The sequence below is a fragment of the Trichomycterus rosablanca genome, chromosome 11 (genome assembly GCF_030014385.1).
Source record: "Trichomycterus rosablanca isolate fTriRos1 chromosome 11, fTriRos1.hap1, whole genome shotgun sequence".
Lineage (NCBI taxonomy): Eukaryota > Metazoa > Chordata > Actinopteri > Siluriformes > Trichomycteridae > Trichomycterus > Trichomycterus rosablanca.
In genome coordinates, this window is record NC_085998.1 from 39,055,759 (window position 1) to 39,079,123 (window position 23,365).

Consider the following 23,365-nt stretch of genomic DNA (forward strand, 5'->3'; position numbering starts at 1 on the left):
ATAAAATAACTTTTTGTGCCCTGTAATGCCAATCAAACATCATTGGAACACCACCGCCTATCTGAGTATCGTTCCTGACCACTTGGGTGATCTTTTTTCATTAAAAATAAGGTCACTCATCATTTGTACTGCATTCACAATAAAGTGACCAGTGATGCATTAAAAAAGTGGCCAAATGCATAAAATGATCAAATGTGTGTATTATTACACCCCTAATGAGCAGTTTTATTATGATAAATCACTCAAAGAGAATCAAAACAACCCAAAAGAATAATGTGTTCAAGAAATACAGTATATAATCAAGAGAAACATACAGATGATCCCTCAAATGACCCAAACCCAGAAGATATGGGTCCAGTTGAGGGTAAATAACGAGCAGAACTGGATCAGTGAGTGGAAAAGCGTGGTGCTGGTTGTTCTAGATGTTATTTACATATTTTACAGTCATTTTTATAACTCTATATATCTGGAATATAGCAACAGGCTGGGATTGATGTGCTAGCATGAACGCTGCTAGTTCTGGCTTTGCTCCTACACTAAGTTTAACAGCGCAAACGTCAATTTTCTGCCAAAGCTTTAATATCGGGCTTTAATTAATTAGAGATGCAATTAGGGACACATGCGCTCATTAATCAGGTAAAAACGGGAAACACCGGCGGCTCGTTCCGTCGAATTTTAAGCTCTGCTAACAAACACAAGGCTGCAGTTCTCAGTATGAACAGCAGGTGGCAGCATTTCCCCATTCCTCCAGTCTCTACAAGCGGCCTTTCTACTGTCGTACCTTCATCCGATCACTGACCAGGGTTCGAGAGGGGTGGACCAGGTCAGACCAGGTCAGAGGTGGTGCTGTAGGGGTTTCCTTCATCACATGGTGGTCCATCATGGTGGTGCGAGGCTGCGGAGATATTTTAAGGAGCATGCACAGACGGGATACGAGGCTCGGCTCTCTAAGACTTCCGTCAGAAAGCAATCCCAGCAGAAAGAGCAGGACAGAGGTGTTCAGGTAAAGACACACGCCGATGGGGACGCGACCCGAACACCTACGAGCGATAGTCCTTCTTACTGTAGGGCCGGTTTCCGAGTATGTGGTCGATTTCGGTCACCACGTGGGACGTCATCTTGGGAAGAACCTGAGCAAGAAAAATGTTCAGAACATGTTAACAATAAAGAAATGCTTTTAAAAAAATACTTATTAATTAATGATACTAATGCGTGACACATGAGTGTGAGGGCGTGTCGGTACCTGAATGGCTCCCAGGTTTTCTCTGAGCTGTTCTGGGTTAGAAGTTCCTAAGAGGACAGAACTCACTCCTTCATTCCTCAGACACCAAGCTGGAGACACACACACACACACACACACACACACACACACACAGACACACACACACACACACATTTTTTTGTTGCCAAACCTTTTGCCAACAGTTTGAGGATGCCCTTTTGTCCCTTGTCCCTGCATTACTACAGTCTGGATGTAAAACAATATAAAGGGCACAGTATTTTTGTGGATTATTTCTTTATTTAACTCGGATGCTTCTACTAAGGCAAATTAAATCCTTCAGCCGTCTCATTAAACCTACCACACCACTTCATGCCTCGTAAGTTCACAATATGCTCACGGTGCAAACCGATGGTCTAATTCAGGTCCAGTTTAGAGTCAGACAGGAGAATTCGTACCTACAGCCAGTTGAGGCAGCGAGCAGCCCAGTTTCTCTGCTATATGAGATAATTCCTTTAACTTCGCCTGCTGCTTTCGTCCATCGTCACTCAGAATCTTCTCCTTCAGCCACTGGTACGGCTACAGAGACAGAGAGACGAAATATTAATTATATTTTAAATAAATAACACTAAATATTAATAACACTGAATATAAAAAACACTAAATATAAATAACATTTAATATAAATAACACTGAATATAAATAATGTTTAATATAAATAACATGAAATATAAATAACACTGAATATAAATAACACTAAATATAAAAAACATTTAATTTAAATAACACTGAATATAAATAATGTTTAATATAAATAACATTAAATATAAATAACACTGAATATAAATAACACTTAATATAAATAAAACTGAATATAAGTAACACTAAATATAAAACATTTAATATAAATAAAACTGAATATAAATTAAACTAAATATAAATAACACCAAATGTAAATAAAAATATTAATAACATTTAATATTAAAAATATTATTAACATTTAAAATAAATAAACATTTAATATAAATAAAAATATTAATAACATTTAAAATAAATAAAAATATTAATAACATTTAAAATAAATAAAAATATTAATAACATTTAAAATAAATAAAAATATTAATAACATTTAATATAAATAACATTTAATATATGTCAAAAGCAGGTTCCAGGTCCCCAGTACCCACTTAGCTACCAGCTGTGGGAACATCCCCCTATATTGCATATACATACCTTCATCGATGCCCTGGAGGATTCTGGGATGCCATTTTCATACTTTCCAGTGATGATGCCACAGGCTAGAGGGGACCAGGTCACGGCACCCACACCTGAAACACACACACACACACACACATAACAGGTGAGTATTAGTGTGTGTGGGCATGAGACTGGTCAACACAGGGGGGTAAACAGGCGAGACATTATGGGATGGATAGTGGCGCAGTGGTAAAACATGCCAGCACATCAGAACTGACATATCAAACCTGCAAAATGTCAGTAAGTGTGTTAAAGACCAGCATGAACGTGTCAGGATGTATTCCTGCTACCAGAACCACTTTGACCCTGACCAGCAAAGGCGGTCTGTAAAATGATTCAGAAAACCTGATGCTGGTTATCCTGTGTTCCAGTGACTGACACGTGTGCAGCACCGGCGCTTCTTTTCACCCGCACCATTCAAGTTCATACGGAGATCCGTATCGCACACGGAGAGTCATTGTTTCCTAATTGTCTCAGGATGTCAGCGCTGGTGTGCTGGTGTGTTTTAGTGTATACATGATGGATTATTTCCCAGTCCTGACACAATACAGACAGAAGATCAGAAACCAATCTCTCGGGGAGACGGCGGTCGGTACGAACCTATTTTGTGGTAGAGCTCCGGCAGCTGCACCTCCACTTTCTCTCTCTGAAACAGATGATACTCGGCCTGCTCGCACACCGGCGGGATCAAGTTAAACTGCCTCGCTACGCTGTACGCCTCCTGCAGAGAGACAGAAAGAACGTATTAATACCACTATAATGAAATCCTCTCATTTTAACGTGCACACGTCCCACCCCGACGATCCGCTCTAATCGCTTCCCCGCGTCTCACTGAAATAAATAAATAAAAGAACCGGCGCGGCGGGATCGTTAGCATATCACCCGCTGGGATCTGATGAATGGGTGCACGCTCTGGTAGGAAGGAAGCTGCTCGCCGTGACAGGAGCGCCTGGCATCGTGCCTGTGCCAGCACAAATTACAGGTCATTACAGCATCAGCACCCTCGCTAAACCCGCTCTTTATTGACACGGAATTAATTGTCCTGCTAAATTACAGCACTCGCTGCTGTACCGCCGTTAGCATGTACGACATTAGCTGTCTCACTAAAAACACTTTGTCTTATTTTTTCTTTCTTCCTTTAATTATTTAATTTTTCTTTCTTTCTTATTTTTTATTAATTTTTTTTCTTTATTTTTCTTTTTTCCTTTTTTCTTTCTGATTTTTATTATTATTATTTATTTATTAATTTTTCTGTTTTTATTTATTTATTTATTTATTATTTTTATTTATTTTTCCTTCTTTCTTTCTGATTTTTATTTTTTAATATTACTGGTTTTATTAAAAATTTTTTTTACTATTTATCTATTTATTTTTCTGTTTTTCTTATTTTTTTCTTTCTTTCTTTTTTCTTTCTTTCTTTCTTTTTCTTTCTTTCTTTTTTCTTTCTTTTTCTTCATTTTTTCTTTCTGATTTTTATTATTTTTTATTATTATTTATTAATTTATTTTTTTGAGTGTGTATACTTTATTTGTTATTTATTTCTCTTTCTTACTTTCTTTCTTTATTTATTTATTTCTTATTTTTATATTTTGTTTTTTCTTTTTGATTTTTAATTTTTTATTATTATTTGTTTTATTAATTGTTTTATTATTCATTCATTTATTTTTCTTTCTTATTTTTTATTTATTTATTATTTCTTTCTTACTCATTATTTATTTATTTATTTATTTATTTATTGTTCTTTCTTTCTTTTTCATTGTTTATTTTCCTTTCTTTTTTCTTTCAGATTTTTATTATTATTTATTAATTTATTTTTCTTACTTTTTTTCTTTCTTTCCACTTCCTGACTAACACACGCCCCTTCGACACGTGTGCAGTAGCAACCGCTTCTTTTCACCTGCATCGCGGTACATACAAAGATCCGTATCGCGCACTGATCTCCATTATCCCTCGTCTCTGTGCAGCACCATCGATCCGCCAGCAGAAGGCGTAACTGCAGCACTTATGAGGAATCTCAGACGTCAGCACTGGGGTGCCAGCGTGTTTTACCTGCCATCACTGGACGCCCCAGTATCTCAGTGTGCAAACCAGCGCCTCAGCCTCGGGATGAAGGTAAACGGTAGTGAATGTGGGAGGAAGAAGGACTCACCATGATCTCCATGGCTGTCCAGCGGGACGTCCCCCAGTACATGCTCATTCCCTGGTTAATCACGTGTGTCATCGCCCGGACGATCTCTAACAACACAGAGACAAAACCAGTTCAATAAAAAGAGCAGTTCACCTCTGAGACCCTGATCGGACCCTGATCTAACATCGGTGGCACAACTGGTAGAGTGGGTGGCGTACACCAGAGTGGGAACTCTGTTTCCTTCCACATATCAAAAACTGTGTAAGGTGTACAGATGGGCACCCTGTCCGTGATGGGTTCCTGCCTCACCCAGAGTTTCCAGTTGGCACCGAACCAGCATGAAGTGCTTAGATAATTAAGTAAAAGTAATAAATGCAATTTGTTCACAAGGCGGCTCAAAAACTTACAGCAAAAAGGTTCTGGGGAGAACATGCAAACCACACAGAAAGGACCCAGACCGCTTCATCTGGGAGTTGAACCCAGGACCTTCTTGCTGTGAGGCGAATGTGAGGTGAATGTTCCACCCCATGATCAAACTAAACAAAATGAACCTATTCCTATTCGTGTGTGTGTGTCTAGGTGTTTGTGTAGGTGTGTGTGTCTAGGTGTGTGCATGTTTTGGTTTGTGTATGTGTGTGTGTGTGTGTGTGTGTTGAAGCACTGCAGAGTTCTGATGCTGCGTAACGATTACAAGAAAAACGAGAAGCTCTACGGGGACCTTATATACGCATCCACACACACACACACACACACACACACACACACACACTCACACACACACTAGCTGCAGCTTCTGGACCTTTTAATGCGGCATAAAACGCCGCACTGATTCCTGCCTGTACAGATTTCAGATCAGAACCAGCAGATCAGGTTCAGAATTCAATTATATTTTGAATTTAATTTTCACATCAAAGTATTAAACACACCTTTATTATTATTAAAACTAATAAATAAAAATACTTATAAATAAATGAATCAAATCTATTTGTCCAGAGTTGAAAAGATATTAAAAGTGACTATGTGGGCAGGTTGTGGTGGGTCTGGTTTTACTGGAAACACTGGGCTCAGCGCAGGACGCCAATCCATCACAAACCTTTCACGTCTGTCTAGACGCCCGGCTGGCAGATATAATTGCTGAGATTCGAACCCGGATCTCTGCAGTTGTAAAAATGAAAAATAAAACGAGCTACACGATATTCCACCGTTAATATTAAACCTAATGACTTTAATATTAAAGCGTAGACATTTCATTTACTTTTCCCACTTTACTTTTCTATCAATTTAGTCATTTCCAGTTCCCGACTGTGAATCCGCTGCTGCTTGCACAACCCTCGATCTGATAAAGAAGAGCCGGATCATCAGATCCCCCTCCGACACGTGTCCAATCTGATTCTGCTTCTTCGTACCAGTGTTGGGTTCTTATAGAGAGCCGTATCACGTACAGAGAGACACGCTAAGCTCCAAGGTTTCCAAAGAAACCTTGTCCGACCTTCGGACACGCCCAACAGTGTTTGTGTGGACGCCCAGCCAGATTTTTGAGGAACAGATCAGTACATTCTGTTTTCCGTCCCTCCACCTGCCTCCCTGAGCTACCCTCACGCTGAAGGTTTGATGGACGGGTCCTGCGGGGGGCGAGGGGTGTGTGTGTGTGTGACCGTGCCGCTCTCTGTGGTTCGGTACTTAGAATAATGGAGTTAGTTCTCAGAACCAGAGCCACCGCCGGCGGGCGACTCACGGGAGCGAGGGGTCGAATCGTTCAAGCGGCGGACTTTAAAAACGGTCCAGGTTACCATGACGGCAGCGTTCAGGATAAACACCGGCGCTGATGTGGAGCTGATTTAGCTCGAGTGGTCACGTGTGTTCTCGCTGCAGGACATTCTGTACTGATGAGGTTCAATTCCTTTTAAACACACACACACACACACACACACTTAACACACACACACACTTAACACACACACACACACGGTGCTGTTTACACTCATTCATTTATATTCATGTTTAGACAGGACGCCTACGGTTATCCACGGTGGGACCTTGTCCATTCCCTCAGATATAACTAGTCATATCTGTAAGCAGATGCCCGACCGGTTGATAGCACAGCTGGGGATTCAAACTTTAGATCTCAATCTAATCTCAATAATCTTTACATTATATAGCACCGTCGCCTCACAGCAAGAAGGTTTGCATGTTCTCCTCGTGTCTGTCCACTCAAACTCACAGAACTCGATAAAGACGAGAATCAAGGTTCTTCTCAAGCTCCAGTTACCAGATGGCATTTCACCTCTACTGCTGCAGACCTTCACTCCTGACCAAAGAGAGCCGTGACTTTCACACGCCCCCTCTGACACGTGTGCGGCACGACCGCTTCTTTTTACCTGCACAAGGCAGGTTTATAAGTTCATACGGAGATCCGCATCGCGCACGGAGAGCAACACACCGGTCTCCGTTATTCTCTGGCTCGGTGGGTAGCACTGTTGCCTCACAGCAAGAAGGTCCTGGGTTCAATCCCCAGGTGGGGCGGTCCGGGTCCTTTCTGTGTGGAGTTTGCATGTTCTCCCTGTGTCTGCGTGGGTTTCCTCCGGGTGCTCCGGTTTCCTCCCACAGTCCAAAGACATGCAAGTAAGGTTAACTGGAGATACAAAATTGTCCCTGACTGTGTTTGATATAATCTTGTGACCTGATGAATCTTGTGTAATGAGTAACTACCGTTTCCTGTCATGAATGTAACCACAGTGTAAAACATGACGTTAAAATCCTAATAAACAAACAAACAAACCGTTTTTCTCAGTCTATGTGCAGCGCCATAACTGCAGCAGGTATGAGGAATCCCCACCGGCACTCTCATCCTCGGCCGTGCTGATAGTCACCCGTACAGGCGGACCTGCCGGTAGCAGAGCTGAGAACTCCGGAGCTCGAGATGTCAGCTCTGGTGTGCTAGTGTGCAAATACTGTATAAAATACAGTTACAGAAGTTCTTCTCACCTTCCATCGGTGTGTTGTTATCTGGCCGGTTGGCGAAGACCACGTCCACATATTCTAACTGCAGCCTCTGCAGGGAGCCTTTCAGACCTAAAAATCATTCAAATATATTTTAATATTATTATCTCCAGATTTACACATTAAACCAGAGGCGTCACACTCCAGTCCTCCAGATTTAAGCATCCTGCTTCACTTAGGCAAGACATGGGTACAGTCAGTAATTGTACACCTTAAACATTAAAACCACCTCCTTGTTTCTACACTCACTGTCCATGTTATCAGCTCCACTTACCATATAGAAGCACTTTGTAGTTCTACAATTACTGACTGTAGTCCATCTGTTTCTCTACATGCTTTGTTACCCCCCTTTCACCCTGTTCTTCAATGGTCAGGACCCCCACAGGACCACCACAGAGCAGGTATTATTTAGGTGGTGGATGATTCTCAGCACTGCAGTGACACTGACATGGTGGTGGTGTGTTAGTGTGTGTTGTGCTGGTATGAGTGGATCAGACACAGCAGTGCTGCTGGAGTTTTCAAACACCTCACTGTCACTGCTGGACCGAGAATAGTCCACCGACCAAAAACATCCAGCCAACAGCGCCCCGTGGGCAGTGTCCTGTGACCACTGATGAAGGTCTAGAAGATGACCGACTCAAACAGCAGCAATAGATGAGTGATCGTCTCTGACTTTACATCTACAAGGTGGGCCGACTAGGTAGGAGTGTCTAATAGAGTGGACAGTGAGTGGACACGGTACTTAAAAACTCCAGCAGCGCTGCTGTGTCTGATCCACTCATACCAGCACAACACACACTAACACACCACCACCATGTCAGTGTCACTGCAGTGCTGAGAATCATCCACCACCTAAATAATACCTGCTCTGTGGGGGTCCTGTGGGGGTCCTGACCATTGATGAACAGGGTGAAAGTGGGTAACAAAGCATGTAGAGAAACAGATGGACTACAGTCAGTACTTGTAGAACTACAAAGTGCTTCTATATGGTAAGTGGAGCTGATAAAATGGACAGTGTGTGTGTGTGCGCCCCGCGGTCAGAGCAGAACGTAGTCTGAACAGCACTCAAAGGTTCAGAAATAACAAGCTTTCTCTGACAGCGAGAGAGAGAGAGAGGGCGAGAGAGGAGGTGATAAAGCCACTGATCAGAAAAAGAGAGAGGAAAGAGGTCCTCCGTGGTCCACCTTGGTGCCCGCTGGTACTGAACAAGCTGGAGGTTGGTACAAGCTCTCATTAATCTCCTCTGTGACCTCTGTGGTGGTGCAGAGCTTCTCTCGGATCAAACCTTGGTCCCTGTGTTCGCCGCACGGCATGGCCACAGTCCATAAGGAACAGTGGCACAGTTGGCACAGAAGCCGTTTTGCCACGAATCAGAATGCGCCCAGACACCCAGAGACCTTCAGCTTGTTTGCGAGGTTTGAACCCAGGTCCCCAGAACCCTCATCCTCTGCACTACCTACCACATCTGCATCACCGTGCCACCCTGCGTTCTTTACATCTCTATATAATAGTGAATATTGCTCAGTGAGCTGCAGCAGGTCATCTGGGTGCAGCACAGCACCGTGACTCAGGGACCTGGGTTTGAACCTCAGCTCCCTCTGTGCCTGTGTGGGTACTTCAGGCGTGCAGAAGGTGGATTGGCTGTTCTAAACATGCCCTGTCCAGGGTGTGTGTCCGCCTCCAGACCCAGTGTGACCCGATCAAGCACTGAATGACAATACAGACCCCCAGCCTGCCTCTGTGTATGTGTGTCTGTGTGTGTGTCTGCGTGTGTGTGTATGTATGTGTGTGTGAGTGTGTGTGTGTGTGTGTGTATGTATGTGTGTGTGAGTGTGTGTGTGTGTGTGTGTGTGTGTATGTATGTGAGTGTGTGTGTGTGTGTACGTTACCTTCTATTACATGTTTTCTGGAAAGTCCTCGCTCGGTCTCCGCCCTGCGACACACACACACACACACACACACACACACACACACACACGCTCATTACGCTCGAAACCAGTTCATTCGGAACCACCATCTGCGCCCATGTTGTGCCCGTCTCCCTCCGCCGGCCCTGCGTCTGTCCCCCCGTCACCCCCTTCACCAGGCTAACAGCAGACATGCCCGTCTGTACCCTGTACGTCTGTCCACCCAAATTTGCATTCATGTTGGGTGCGAATGCGTCAGCCTCGAGCGTCCCTCTCTCGGCCGGGTGCTCGGTCATCGCCCCCCCCCCCCCCCCCCCACCCCTGCCAAATTCCTGCACAGTGCCCGCATACCAACACGGGCATTATTATTCACGAGAGAGGACATAAACTCTGGAACGTTAATGTTTTGAGTCGGGGGGAAAGAAGACCGGGAGAGTTTTAGATTTGTTTTATATGAGAGCGCCACCCAGAGGTAAAAAAGTTCAAGTATTTTTTATTTAAAACCTGATTAATAGCGGCACGACTTTAATTTTATTTCTACCTCCAAGCCTTTGCAAAAATGGTAACCCAACGCAAATGACCCGCGTGTCGTAGTTTGGACGTCCCTGATCTACACCAAAGGCATAGACGTTAACCATGGTGATTTGTGAGCCTAAACAGACAGTGATTGGCTGTGTCTGATGGCGGGTGGGCTGAAGGGATTCATCATTTATGCTGCTATTATGACGTCTGCTGGTTGGTCAGTGATACTGCGGTACTGCTCTTTGTGTGAACCCGGCTCTGGTAGGTGAAAAGAAGTGCACACGTGTCTGAGGGGGTGTGCTTTAGGTACAACCCTACCTGGTCAGGGTCTGGGTCTGTAGCAGTGAAAGAGAGAGGCAACCGGGGAAATGGATACGACTAGATTCCCAACAGCATAAAAACACCTTACAGTGTGTTAAAACTTTTAATTTTATTGGAAGAGTTACTTTGAGATTTTGTGTGTGTGTGTGTGTGTGTGTGTGTGTGTGTGTTCCACTTACTTTCCTCCCCAGTAGAGCTTCGTCGTAATCACCAAACTTGATCTCCTGTTAAGAAAGGAAAAATGTACGAATAAAGATCTGGTTTGACAAAATTATTTAATGTTTATTCAAGTCATAATGCTGCCACCACCGTACTTCATTGTAGGTATGGTGTTGTAAGGAATATGACTGCAAACATGTAATATACAGTATATGTACAAACGACCTACTTTACCTCCAGCACTTTTTCTTGATGATGTTTCCCAAAATGATTTCAGCTCTGTAGGAAGCAGAGAGAGAAAAATCAGTAGAATTGAGTAGCATTCAGTAGAATAAAGCCGAGTCAACATTACTGGATCAGAACCAGAGTGAATTTGACTCACTTTCCTGCCGAGTACACTTCCGCCGTGTCAAACAGGTTCACACCGCTCTCGTACGCGATGGTCATCAGCTGCTCCGCCACCTGAAACACACAGACACACAGACGCGCTACACACATTAATACAGGCGGAGTCGGCGATTTCTGTTGCTTAAAAGCATTTCCAACAGATGACTGTCAAAATGACAGTCGCGGGTTTGAATCTCAGCTGTGCTACCAGCAGGCTGGGCGCCTATATGGACAACAATCAGCTCGTCATAACTGCTGCAGTTACTCCCTCTGCTGGCTGTTCGATGGTGCTGCACAGAGACGAGGGATAATGGAGATAAGTGCATGACTCTCCATGCATGATACGGATCTCCATATGAACTGCCTGGTGCAGGTGAAAAGAAGTGGTCAGGAGTGGAAGTCTGCAGCAGTAAAGGATCGTTCCCGGTATATCAGGAGTACATAGTTGGCTTTTTCTGAATATTAGCTGATTTGGCATCAAAAATGAAGCTTACTGTCATACTGTCTACAATAAAGTGAAAATAATTTCAAGAAGAAAATGAAAATAATTTAAGGAAAATATTAATAATAATAATTTAACAATACATGAAAAAAATGGAGAATAAAGTGGAAATAATTTAAAAATAAAATGGAAATAATTTAAAATTAAAGTGGAAATAATTTAAGAATAAAATGGAAATAATTTAAAAATAAAATGAAAATAATTTAAAATTAAAGTGGAAATAATTTAAGAATAAAATAGAAATAATTTAAGAATAAAATGGAAATAATTTAAGAATAAAATATAAATAATTTAAGAATAAAGTGGAAATAATTTGGAGAAGCATTTTTTGCATCATTCTAAGAAATGAAGCTCATTGTCAGGATTGTTTCCATTGACATTGTTTTGCAGTTGTAGCATTTTATTTTATTTTATTTTATTTTATTTTAGTCTTTGCTCTCTGCATGATGCTGAAATGATGCATCCACGTCTTCTGTGTGACTGCTTTTTAAATATCCGGTACTAGAACTAAGATCAGCTGTAACAGACTGTTTTACAGTGGAAAAATGAAGAACGGTTCAGTTTCAGGTTCTAGTTCTGTCACTGTCAGGATGGAAAAGGGCAAAACACACATATTTACTGAGATTAATCCACCTGCCGGCAGAGATGTCAGTCTCGGCCTCCCTGAAGTAAGAACTGATGATAAAGAGACTGGAATAAAATCCACTGTCACTCTGTGTGCTGTCATCAAGCTCATTAGAAACCACTGAGTCACTGTGTGTGTGTGTGTGTGTGTGTATGTGTGTGTGTGTGTGCATGAGTGTGTGTGTGTGTGTGTGTGTGTGTGTGTGAGTGTGTGTGTGTGTGTGTGTGTGTGTGTGTGTGTGTGTGTGAAACTGAAGGCGACGTCGACCCTCATGACCAGTCCTTCCTAAATTGTGTTTCGGGTTATTAGACCTTGCCAGAAGTGACACAGGGGGCTAAAATCCTCCGGTCCTGATCTCTGTCACCTCTGTGACCCGCTCTGACCGAAACATGAGGACACGAGGGGGGGTGAGGTGGGGGTTGTGGTGGGGGTGGTGGGCAGCACAGCTTCATTATCAACTTATAGACCTTATATAACAGCATGCGGGTCACGGCGGTATAACACGCTAACACACCAGAGCTGACATCTAGAGCTCACAAGTCTGCTACCGGCCGGCCGGGCGCCTATACGGGCTACGATATATAACAAAAAAATTGAAATAATTTCTAGAATAAAGTGAAAATTATAAAAAAAAAAAAAATAAAAAAAAAAAAATCAGAAATAAAATGTTAATAATTTCTAGAATAAAACTGAAATACTTTGGAGAATAAAATGGAAATAATTTTTAGATTAAAGTAAAAATAATTTTAAAATAAAGTGGTAAAAATTCAGGAATAAAATTGAAATAATTTGGAGAATAAAATGGAAATCATTTCTAGAAAAAAATAAAAAATAATTTTAAAATAAAGTGGTAAAAATTCAGGAATAAAATGTAAATAATTCTTAGAATAAAGTGGAAATGATTTGGAGAAAAAGTGGAAAGAAAAAAGAGAATAAAATAGAAATAATTTACGAGTGTAAATATTACGGCTGATGCCCCTCCTGGTGTTAAAATGAAGGACATGAGGAGGTAAAGTTCTACTTTCGTATCTGTTTCACTAATAAAAGAAAAAATCCTCGATCTCCAGCACATCAGCGTCAGTGTGTCATTAATATACGGACACTGACACGACTTTATAAGAAACTGCGTTTATTTAGAAGAAAGAACTGAATGGACTCTTTTATTAAAGCAGAACCTGCAGGTCGTGCTCTGGTGTCTCAGAGTTAATCTGGAAGGATATAATTGATATAAATGATTTTATGGAACTTTTAGCAGTTGGTGTGAATAAAACGATGGGATGTGAACATATTCTGTTCTGTTTTACCTCATCAGAGATTTGCCCTCCAAATGTCACCCAGGTACCTAAACAGGAAGAAGAAAATAATCATGAACGCGGAAGAGCAAAATAAAATAAAAATATTAAACAGAGGAACTCACTGAACTCTGGGGCCCAAACAAATCTAACTTATATAGATTTATAATAATAATAATAATAATTAAGTAAAGTTTTTAGCATTCCATTCCTTGTGCACAGTGTTTCCTGGTGGAACCGGATCCACTGAAACCCTGACCAGGAAAAAGCGGTTGATGGGTATGAATAAAATAACTAAAATGACCTGCATTTGGCTTAATAATTATAATAAATAATAAATTCTGCTCTTTATCATTAGTGTGATTAGTGCTGAAAACATCTGGATGTTTGTTGTGTGTAAAGCAGCCGTCATAAAGCCTAAAGAATTTAATTCATCCAGCTGTGATGTGCTGCGATTTACACCTAATACAACAATAAAGCAATAAAAAATAAATAAACGAATAACAGAATAAAGAAAAGCAGCTCATTACTAACAGCGTTCGACTCCGACTGATTTAATGCTGTAAAATCCCATCCAGCAAATCTTCTTTAAAACATAAAACACGTCAGAGCTTTTACAGGATCATAATTACACTCACCGAGACCCAGACATGAGACTCTTAATCCAGACTTCCCCAAATTCCTGCAGAGACACACAGATTAATATAGATTATAGATTATATAGATAGATAGACAGATAGAAATGTATTCATCCTAAAAGAAATAGTTCAATTACAGCAGCAGGAGCATAAAACTCTACACATCATGAACCTATAGTGCACAACCACAGGACCCCCACAGGACCACCACAGAACAGGTATTATTTAGGTGGTGGATGATTCTCAGCACTGCAGTGACACTGACATGGTGGTGGTGTGTTAGTGTGTGTTGTGCTGGTATGAGTGGATTAGACACAGCAGTGCTGCTGGAGTTTTTAAACACCTCACTGTCACTGCTGGACTGAGAATCGTCCACCAACCAAAAATATCCAGCCAACAGCGCCCCGTGGGCAGCGTCCTGTGTCCACTGATGAAGGTCTAGAAGATGACCGACTCAAACAGCAGCAATAGATGAGCGATCGTCTCTGACTTTACATCTACAAGGTGGACCGACTAGGTAGGAGTGTCTAATAGAGTGGACAGTGAGTGGACACGGTGTTTAAAAACTCCAGCAGCGCTGCTGTGTCTGATCCACTCATACCAGCACAACACACACTAACACACCACCACCATGTCAGTGTCACTGCAGTGCTGAGAATCATCCACCACCTAAATAATACCTGCTCTGTGGTGGTCCTGTGGGAGTCCTGACCATTGAAGAACAGGGTGAAAGGGGGGTAACAAAGCATGTAGAGAAACAGATGGACTACAGTCAGTAATTGTAGAACTACAAAGTGCTTCTATATGGTAAGTGGAGCTGATAACATGGACAGTGAGTGTAGAAACAAGAAGGTGGTTTTAATGTTATGGCTGATCAGTGTATAATATAATAGTAATATTAATAATAACAATAATAATAATTTATTTAATTATTAGGATTTTAACGTCATGTTTTACACTTACATTCGTTTACATTCATGACAGGACAGGTAGTTACTGCGTACACAAGATTCATCAGTTCACAAGTTACTGGACTAGTAATCAGAAGGTTGCCAGTTAAAGCCCCATCACCAAGTCCCCGCTGTTGGACCCCTGAGCAAGTCACATTGGATAAAAAGCATCCTCTAAATGCTGCATATGTAAAAATGCTAATCCTGTAGCGCCTCTTTTTAAATATCAGTGGTGAGAGAAACATACGAGGTGATGTGTGTTAGATAAAAGTGCTGACTGAGAGGGAAGCGGGTTCGAGATATGGAGGGAAGTTCTGCAGTGTAGATTTATTAGCGCCGCTACCAGCATCAGTCTCATCATCCGTACCGAGAGAGAGAGAGACGGCTGACCTGTCCTGCACTCATCACGTCCTTATCTAGGCGCCGGTGTGTGCGTTTTCCTTATTTATTACAGACGTTACTCTCGTCTAACCGTCGACCATGGAGCAGCGACACCAAGTCGAGGTGAAGTAAAAATAATTCCACATCAGCTTTTACACCTCGAATCTTTTATTAACTTCAGGATTTTATTGCTGAACGCGGCAGAAACGAGTCGGTCGGGACGTAATGAAGCGGCCAGGATAAACTTGTGGTAAAACAGACAATGAATAAATAAATGTGTGTAGTTTGTTATGTAACTGGCAGCTTTTCTATTTTTCTCCCAATTTAGTCATAGCCAGTTCCTCTTTCTCTGCTGGAGACCCCGATGGTGTACTGAGGAGGGTATATTCTTCTGACACGCCCTCCCTCCAACGTCGACCCCTTCTTATTCGCCCGTACTTCGGTGGATCTGTGCGTGAGGTCGGTCTTGCTTACGGAGAGTCACGCGCTGATCTCCACGTTCCTCCACCAGGGTCCTTATACAGCCTCGAAGACCCCGCCCACTTTTTTTAGTCCCGTCTTTTCCCACCCAGCAGACTAGCGGCTGGTTTTGTCTGCTGCAGGCACTGGGAGCGCCCAGCCGACCGTTACCAGAGCTGAGATTCGAACTCAGTTTTAAATATTTATGGTTTTATCTTAGTTCTCTCTCCTCTCTTGTACTGCTGTAAATAAAGTAATTTCCCTGAGGGAATCAATACAGTCGTAAACAGTCGGGCTTGTACGTATGGATGCGTACACAGATTGTGGGGATTAAATTTATCATCCAACAAACCTAAACAGCCACTGCTGCAGTTTCGGAGGGGGACGAAAAGATGCGTGACATTGAAGAATGCGAGAATGCGAGACTGCGCAGGGAATGACAATGAGATGGAGATTCGGGACGTGACGGATCGTGGACGAAAGGTCTCAACGAAAATTCTACTCAGGTAAAAACACCCGAGTCCTACTGTTACTGGGTTTGAATCCACAGCAGTGCTATCGTCCGGTCGGGCGTCTACATACACACATGATTGACGACATAAGATGGGAATGGGGATGGTCGAGGGTGTGTAAGTGCCCATCCAGTGGTTCTGGGGAGGCTGGGCCCACCGCAACCCTGACCTGAATGGTATGATTGATTACCGTATTACGCACACTGAAGCGCCAGAGGAAATGGTACACCAGTCTAATATTTGGTAGGTTCCCCTATGGGGATGGCAAAACCCCAAACCCCAAAATGTTCCTCTAACCAGAATTTGGCGTCTCTAGATGTGTATGGGGGCGCATCGTCCTGTCGGAAGAGCCCAAACCAGTCAGAATGAATGCAGGACGTCAGAAAGAAGGCACATGTAGCATCACCCATCAGAGACATATCAGGAGTCCCGTGAAACGCCAGCTAAATGAACCCCAAACCATTATGGAGCCACCAGTAGGCGCTACAGTCCCCTGTTGTACCAGTTCTGGCACTTCAGTGTACACAATGGTAGATGGTTAAGGACCTAAATTATTTGTGATCAATGGAAGTGTAATTTCGCATTGGAAAAAATTCGACCCAATCCACCCCCCAGCATCACTCCTGCAAAGGCTGGATCCTCATTTTACTCCCCATCATGATTCCCTAAACTAACCAGAACATTTAAAACCATGTACTTCTGTCAGGTTAATCATGGACAGATTGTGGCCGCTCAGGTGGTGCAGCGGTAAAAACACATGCTGGAACCAGAGCTGGGATCTCGAATACATCGTATCGAATCTCAGCTCTGCTTGGCGTCTAAGGCTGAGCGGCCACATGAACAACGATTGGCCTGTTGTTCAGATATGGGCGGGACTAAGCCGGATGGGGTCTTTCTCTCAGGACTGGTGCAATTACGACCTCTGCTGGCTGATTGATGGTGCCTGCATTGAGACGGGAAAAGAGTGCTGTCAGGGTGTGTGTCTCCATACACAACGCTGAGCTGCACTGCACTCGTCAAAGTGTAGGTGATGAGATGCGTACGGCTGCTGCCCACGTGTCGGAGGGGGCGTGGGTTAGCTTCGTTCTCCTCAATCAGCGGGGATCGGCATTGGTGGAGAGGAAGCGTGATGCAATTGGGCAACTGAACGCGACTAAAAAGGGAGACAATGCATAAAGAACATATATAAAAAAAACAAATAAATCACGGATAGATTTTCCTTTTATTGCATGTTATGTTCCACACAGGACCTCGTCTGATCCACACAGAGCTAATCTGCAGCGGTGCTAGCGGGCGTGGCCGCGGGGGACGCGAGAGCCTGTCAGGACTGAATGGAAAAGTCACCAGCATGAAATGACTCAACTCGGCGACTCTAACTGTGTGAGTGTGAGTGTTGTTGCTCTTTACGAGTGTCACTTCTCAGATTAAACCAGAACGGCTTTTTAATTCCTCACCTGATTATGAGAACATCAGAGAACATCAGTCCAGATCATTCAGCTCGTTCAGCTCGTTTCTCCCCCACCAGCCTCGTTTAGCTTATTAAACTCTATAAATGATGTTCAGTAAATCAGGGCTGCAGATCTCAGGCTGCACCAGGATTTAAGGTTTGTAGCTCATGATGAATTGGTCTAGTCTTAGTCTTGACACTTCAATCATTTAATACAAATATTTGTGACGCAACAGCTCTCTACAGCTCAGATCATTATTAAAAATAATAAAAAAAGATTTAAAAATAATTAAACATTAGAAAATATAATTTATAATTTAGCTAAAATTAAATAATTTATAATTTTGTTAAAATTAAATAATTATAATTTAGTAAAAATTAAATAATCCATAATTTAGTTAAAATTAAATAATTATAATTTAGTTACAATTAAATCATTTATAATTTTGTTAAAATTAAATTATTTATAATTTAGTTAAAATTAAATAATTTATAATTGAGTTAAAATTAAATAATTTATCATTTTGTTAAAATTAAATAATTTACAATTTTGTTAAAATTAAATAATTTATAATTTTGTTAAAATTTAATAATTTATCATTTTGTTAAAATTTTATAATTTATCATTTTGTTAAAATTTTATAATTTATCATTTTGTTAAAATTTTATAATTTATCATTTATCTAAAGTAAAGTAAATTATAATTAAGCTATAAAATATTCCTGACTCGGTGTGTTTCTGAGATGGCAGGTTAATGATCCCTGAGCAAACGCAGCGATATTTTCCTTCCTTACAGAGTGAAGTCGCGCGGGATTCCTAATGTTCCTAATTCCCACACAGATGTGAACGTTTCAGCAAGAATTCAGCTAAACTTCATCACCTCAGCAGATTTACTTTAATCGTTTAGCAGACGGGTTTATCCAGAACTGCTTAGAAATGAGGCAGCGTCTGAAACCCGGAATAAACTGAGACGTTGAGGGTTAAAACCTCGTTTAGGAGTCCTGAAGCTTTATGGCCGTACTGATGAGAGCATATCTGGGTTTGGAACCTGGATCTGAACAGACCGCTGCACCACCGCTGCACCACCCACACGCCATCTAGGTTCTCCAGAATGTGTGACGTAACGCAGCTATAACATCCTTTAATATTATATATGTATATATAGGTAGGTAGTGTAGGTAAGTAGGTAATTTGGGTAGGTAGTGTAGTGTAGGTAGGTAGTTCAGTAAGTAGTGCAGGTAGATAGTTTGGGTAGGTAGTGTAGTGTAGTTCTGTAGTGTAGGTAGGTAGGTAGGTAGGTAGGTAGGTAGGTAGGTAGGTAGGTAGGTAGGTAGGTAGGTAGGTAGGTAGGTAGGTAGGTAGGTAGGTAGGTAGGTAGGCAAATAGGTAGGTAGGTAGTGTAGTGTAGTGTAGGTGGGTAATGTAGGTAGTGTAGTGTAGGTAGGTAAGGTAGGTAGTGTAGTGTAGGTGGGTAGTGTAGGTAGTGTAGTGTAGGTAGGTAAGGTAGGTAGTGTAGTGTAGGTGGGTAGTGTAGGTAGTGTAGTGTAGGAAGATGGTTTATGTAGGTAGTGAATGTAAATTGTTACGTAGTGTAGGAAAGCAAATAGGTAGGTAGGTAGTATAGATGTTTAGGTAGGTAGTGTAGGTAGATGGTTTAGGTACTGTAGGTAGTGTAGTGTAGGTTAATAGTTACGTAGTGTAGGTAGGCAAATAGGTAGTTAGGTAGGTAGTGTAGGTAGTGTAGTGTAGGTGGGTAGTGTAGGTAGTGTAGTGTAGGTAGCGTAGTATGGGTGGGTAGTGTGGGTAAATAGTTATGTAGTGTAGGTAGGCAAATAGGTAGTTAGGTAGGTAGTGTAGGTAGTGTAGGTAAGTAAGATAGGTAGTGTAGTGTGGGTAAGTAAGATAGGTGGTGTGGTGTAGGTGGGTAGTGTAGGTAGTGTAGTGTAGGTGGGTAGTGTAGTGTAGGTAGGTAGTGTAGTGTAGGTAAGTAAGATAGGTAGTGTAGGTGGGTAGTGTAGGTAGTGTAGTGTAGGTAAGTAAGGTAGGTAGTGTAGTATGGGTGGGTAGTGTAGGTAAATAGTTATGTAGTGTAGGTTGGCAAATAGGTAGGTAGTTAGTGTAGGTAGATAGTTTAGTGTTAGAAAGTCTTACTGATGGATTTAATGTGGGCATCATAGGAAAGTGATGAGTCTGAAGTGTTGAAGTGTTTGAACAAGACCGACAGCTACTCCATCCACACTCACAGAAACAGCAGAAAACTTCGAGAGCAGCGTCGAGTTATAAGTGATTCTTATTCCACCAGAGTTTTGGGTCAGTGTGTATCTGTACGCTCATGGGGTCGGCAGGGGCACTCTGCGCCATCCCGTAAGCGTGCCCAGTGAACTGAGGTAGCGAGCAGTTGCAGGGATCTCAGAGGAAGAACGTGTTAGCCACCTTTCCAAACTGCTAGTTGTGGTTTGATAGACTGACTTGGAGATGTGAACGTGGTGTTTTTGTAAGGACTCGTACTCTGCCCACGTTCAGCGCCAGGATCCTGCTTTCCTTACCCAAGGACAACATGTAATCTCCTTACATGCCCACGCACCCTCCTCCGCTGGCACACACCAACCTCCTCTCAGATCCGCACTCAGGCCTGAGAGACCAGACTTTAGATGGGAAGGTTTAGCCCGGCAGCATCATGCTGAGAGAACGAGTGGGCTGGTGAGTGAAATCCAGATCGTCCACAGGTTCTGTTCTCTAGCTGCCGACGCGCTGGGATGGGATTTAAGCTTTTGTCCTATATAACCCTTTTTGGGGTTATGGAAGTGCCCACCCTTGGTACCAGGGTGCCAACAGATCTTGTTCTAATCTTTAACCGGCTCTATAGACCAGGGTCAAAACATGGGCCACAGAGAAAATAGTAATAATTAAATAAACTCATTTTAACAGGCTTATAAACTAGAAATGAACTTGTACACTAACTTGTGGAGGCTTTATATTACATCTTGTAAACCACAGTGGGACCAGATTGCCACCAATTTTTTTAATGAAGTTTATTTAGTTTTGTGTTTTGTTTGAATGCATCGTTTGTGTTGCCTGGGTCCTGCTATAGACCACACCAAGCCATGATAGGTAAAATTATTATTATTATTTGCTTTTATTTTTATCATTATTATTAATAATTTTTATTAATTATTATTATTATTATTATTTATTATAATAATTATTATTATTATAGTTATTATTATTGTTATTATTATTATTATTTTATTATTTATTATTATTTTATTATTATTATTATTATTATTATTATTACTTATTATAATTATTATTATGATTATTGTTATTATTATTATTGTTATTATTTTATTAGTATTTTTTTAAATAATTATTTTATTATTATTATTTGCTATTATTTTTATCATTATTATTATTGTTATTATTGTTTTTGTTTTTTTTATTATTATAATGATTTTATTATTACTATTATTTGCTATTATTTTTATTATTATTGTTGTTATTTTTTTATTATTATTATTATAAATTATTATTATTATTAATATGATGATGATGATGATGATTATTATTATTATTATTATTATTATTATTATTATTATTATTATTATTATTATTATTATTATTATAAAAGATTTAAGAGCTCACAGATATAATTCCATCTATACACCAGCTTATTCACTCCTAAAATATGAACCTGGCACATAAAGCTCAGTTTACTGGGATGTTTTGGCATTGCCATGATGTTTGCATGATGCTACCTGATCAGTTAGCGGTTACATCAGCGTTGGTAATGTAAACAGATCTGTATGATGAAATCTAGCGGACGCTTTCTGTCACAGAAACAGTTTCCCATCCTCCTGATACACACACATTATATAATCCTGTTTCTGAGCCTGAAGCGAAACTCTTCAGCTGGGTTTGTAGTTCAGCTCTGGTGTAGCGCAGCTGTGTTTGTGTGTTAATGTGCTGCATCAGTCCACCGCGTTCAGATCGGAGCAGAAACGCCGCCGGGAGAGACGGTTCGGTACGAGTCTGTGTTCTGTACCTGAACACGGAGGAGAAGCGGTTTAACGGTTCAGCTCCTGGTTACCTGGTTTAACCAAACATAATAAAAACACTAAACATTTCCCTTACTGCATAAAGTGTTTCAGTGCTCCTAGTAAAGAGGAACCGGTGCTCAGAACTATCCAGCACCACCAACGCTTTACAGACCGGCTGTGTCTAACGCTTACGGCGATGCTATAAAGTTCAAAGATCAAACTTTACACCCTTTAGACACTTTACACTCTTTACACACTTTGCACTTTTTACACACTTTACATCTTTATGTCCTTTACACACCTCATACACCTTACACACCTTTTAAGCCCTTTATACCCTTTACACCATTTACACACCTTACAAACATTACACTTTACTCCCTCTACTCACTTTACACCCTTTATGCCCTTTACACACATTACACATTTACACGCCCTTTAAGCCCCTTAAACCTTTACATCATTTACACATTTTACACACTAACTTCACACACTTTACTTCCTCTACTCACTTTACACGCTTTATGCCCTTTACACACATTACACACTTTACATGCCCTTTAAACCCTTTACACTATTAATGCAATTTACACCATTTACACATTTTACACACTTTACTTCCTTCACACATTGTACTCCCTCTGCTTACTTTACACCCTTTATGCCCTTACACATCTTACAAGCTTTACACCCTTTACACAATTTACACTCTTTACACACCTTACAAACATTATACACTTTACTTTCTCTACTCACTTTACACCCTTTATGCCCTTTGCCACGCCTTACACACTTTACACGCCTTTTAAAACCTTTACACCATTTACGCAATTTACACCATTAACACATTTTACACTTACTTTACACACCTTACATTCTTCACACACTTCACTTCTACTCACTTTACACACCATATAAAAATTACACACTTTGCTCCCTCTACCTACTTTACACCCTTTAGACACTTTACATCCTTTACACACTGTATACCCTTTACACACCTTATAAAAATTACACACTTTACTCCCTCTATTTACTTTACACCCTTTAGACACCTTACATCCTTTACTCACTTTACTGCCTCCACTCATTTTACTCCCTCTACTCACTTTACACTCTTCACACCATTTACACACCTTACACACTTTACTTTACAATCGTTACATACTTTACACCCTGTACGTTCCGTATCCACCGTACAATCGTTACACCCTTAATCCATCCTGTCAGCTATCATGAGTTTCCTATATATTTCATCACAGTGTTGATTGTAGATCAGACAGTGATGGACTATCTGGGTTCTGTTCGGTGTGTAAACGGCGCCGGTGCCAGGCAGCGTGTTTATCAGAGCCAAACCCTCACACAGAGAGCTGGGTGCAGCCATCAGTGTAAAACAGGCCGATCAGGAAGCCGCTCACCAGGGAGCACAGGAAGCTGGAGGACGACGACGTTTAGCTCGTGTGACCGCGGTAAACAAATCTGATGCCACACACACAGGTACAAACAAAAAATTATTTTGTTCTTAAGCATATATGAAGAATCACGTGTATAAAAAGAGGTAAATAATTTAATTTAATTTTAATAGAACACAAAGCAAAGATTTCTTTACAGAGTTCCCATAA

General features: G+C 41.2%; 1 protein-coding gene across 5 annotated transcripts in view; it reads right to left on the reverse strand.

The window, feature by feature from the left end:
* Positions 1–215: 215 nt before the first annotated feature.
* Positions 216–23,365, reverse strand: part of kcnab1a (potassium voltage-gated channel subfamily A regulatory beta subunit 1a) — a 49,950-nt gene continuing 26,800 nt past the window's right edge. For 4 of the 5 annotated variants that reach the window (XM_063004928.1, XM_063004923.1, XM_063004924.1 and 1 more), the window contains 13 exons: positions 13,958–14,001; positions 13,332–13,369; positions 10,896–10,975; positions 10,748–10,792; positions 10,534–10,578; positions 9,494–9,537; positions 7,590–7,676; positions 4,626–4,711; positions 3,077–3,197; positions 2,453–2,547; positions 1,678–1,798; positions 1,244–1,332; positions 216–1,130 (listed from right to left, as the gene is read on the reverse strand). In XM_063004928.1, the coding sequence (XP_062860998.1) occupies positions 1,041–1,130; positions 1,244–1,332; positions 1,678–1,798; positions 2,453–2,547; positions 3,077–3,197; positions 4,626–4,711; positions 7,590–7,676; positions 9,494–9,537; positions 10,534–10,578; positions 10,748–10,792; positions 10,896–10,975; positions 13,332–13,369; positions 13,958–14,001 (985 nt within the window). In that variant the 3' untranslated portion in view covers positions 216–1,040. The remainder of the gene's footprint in view (positions 1,131–1,243; positions 1,333–1,677; positions 1,799–2,452; positions 2,548–3,076; positions 3,198–4,625; positions 4,712–7,589; positions 7,677–9,493; positions 9,538–10,533; positions 10,579–10,747; positions 10,793–10,895; positions 10,976–13,331; positions 13,370–13,957; positions 14,002–23,365) is intronic. The other variant, XM_063004927.1, reaches the window with a different exon arrangement.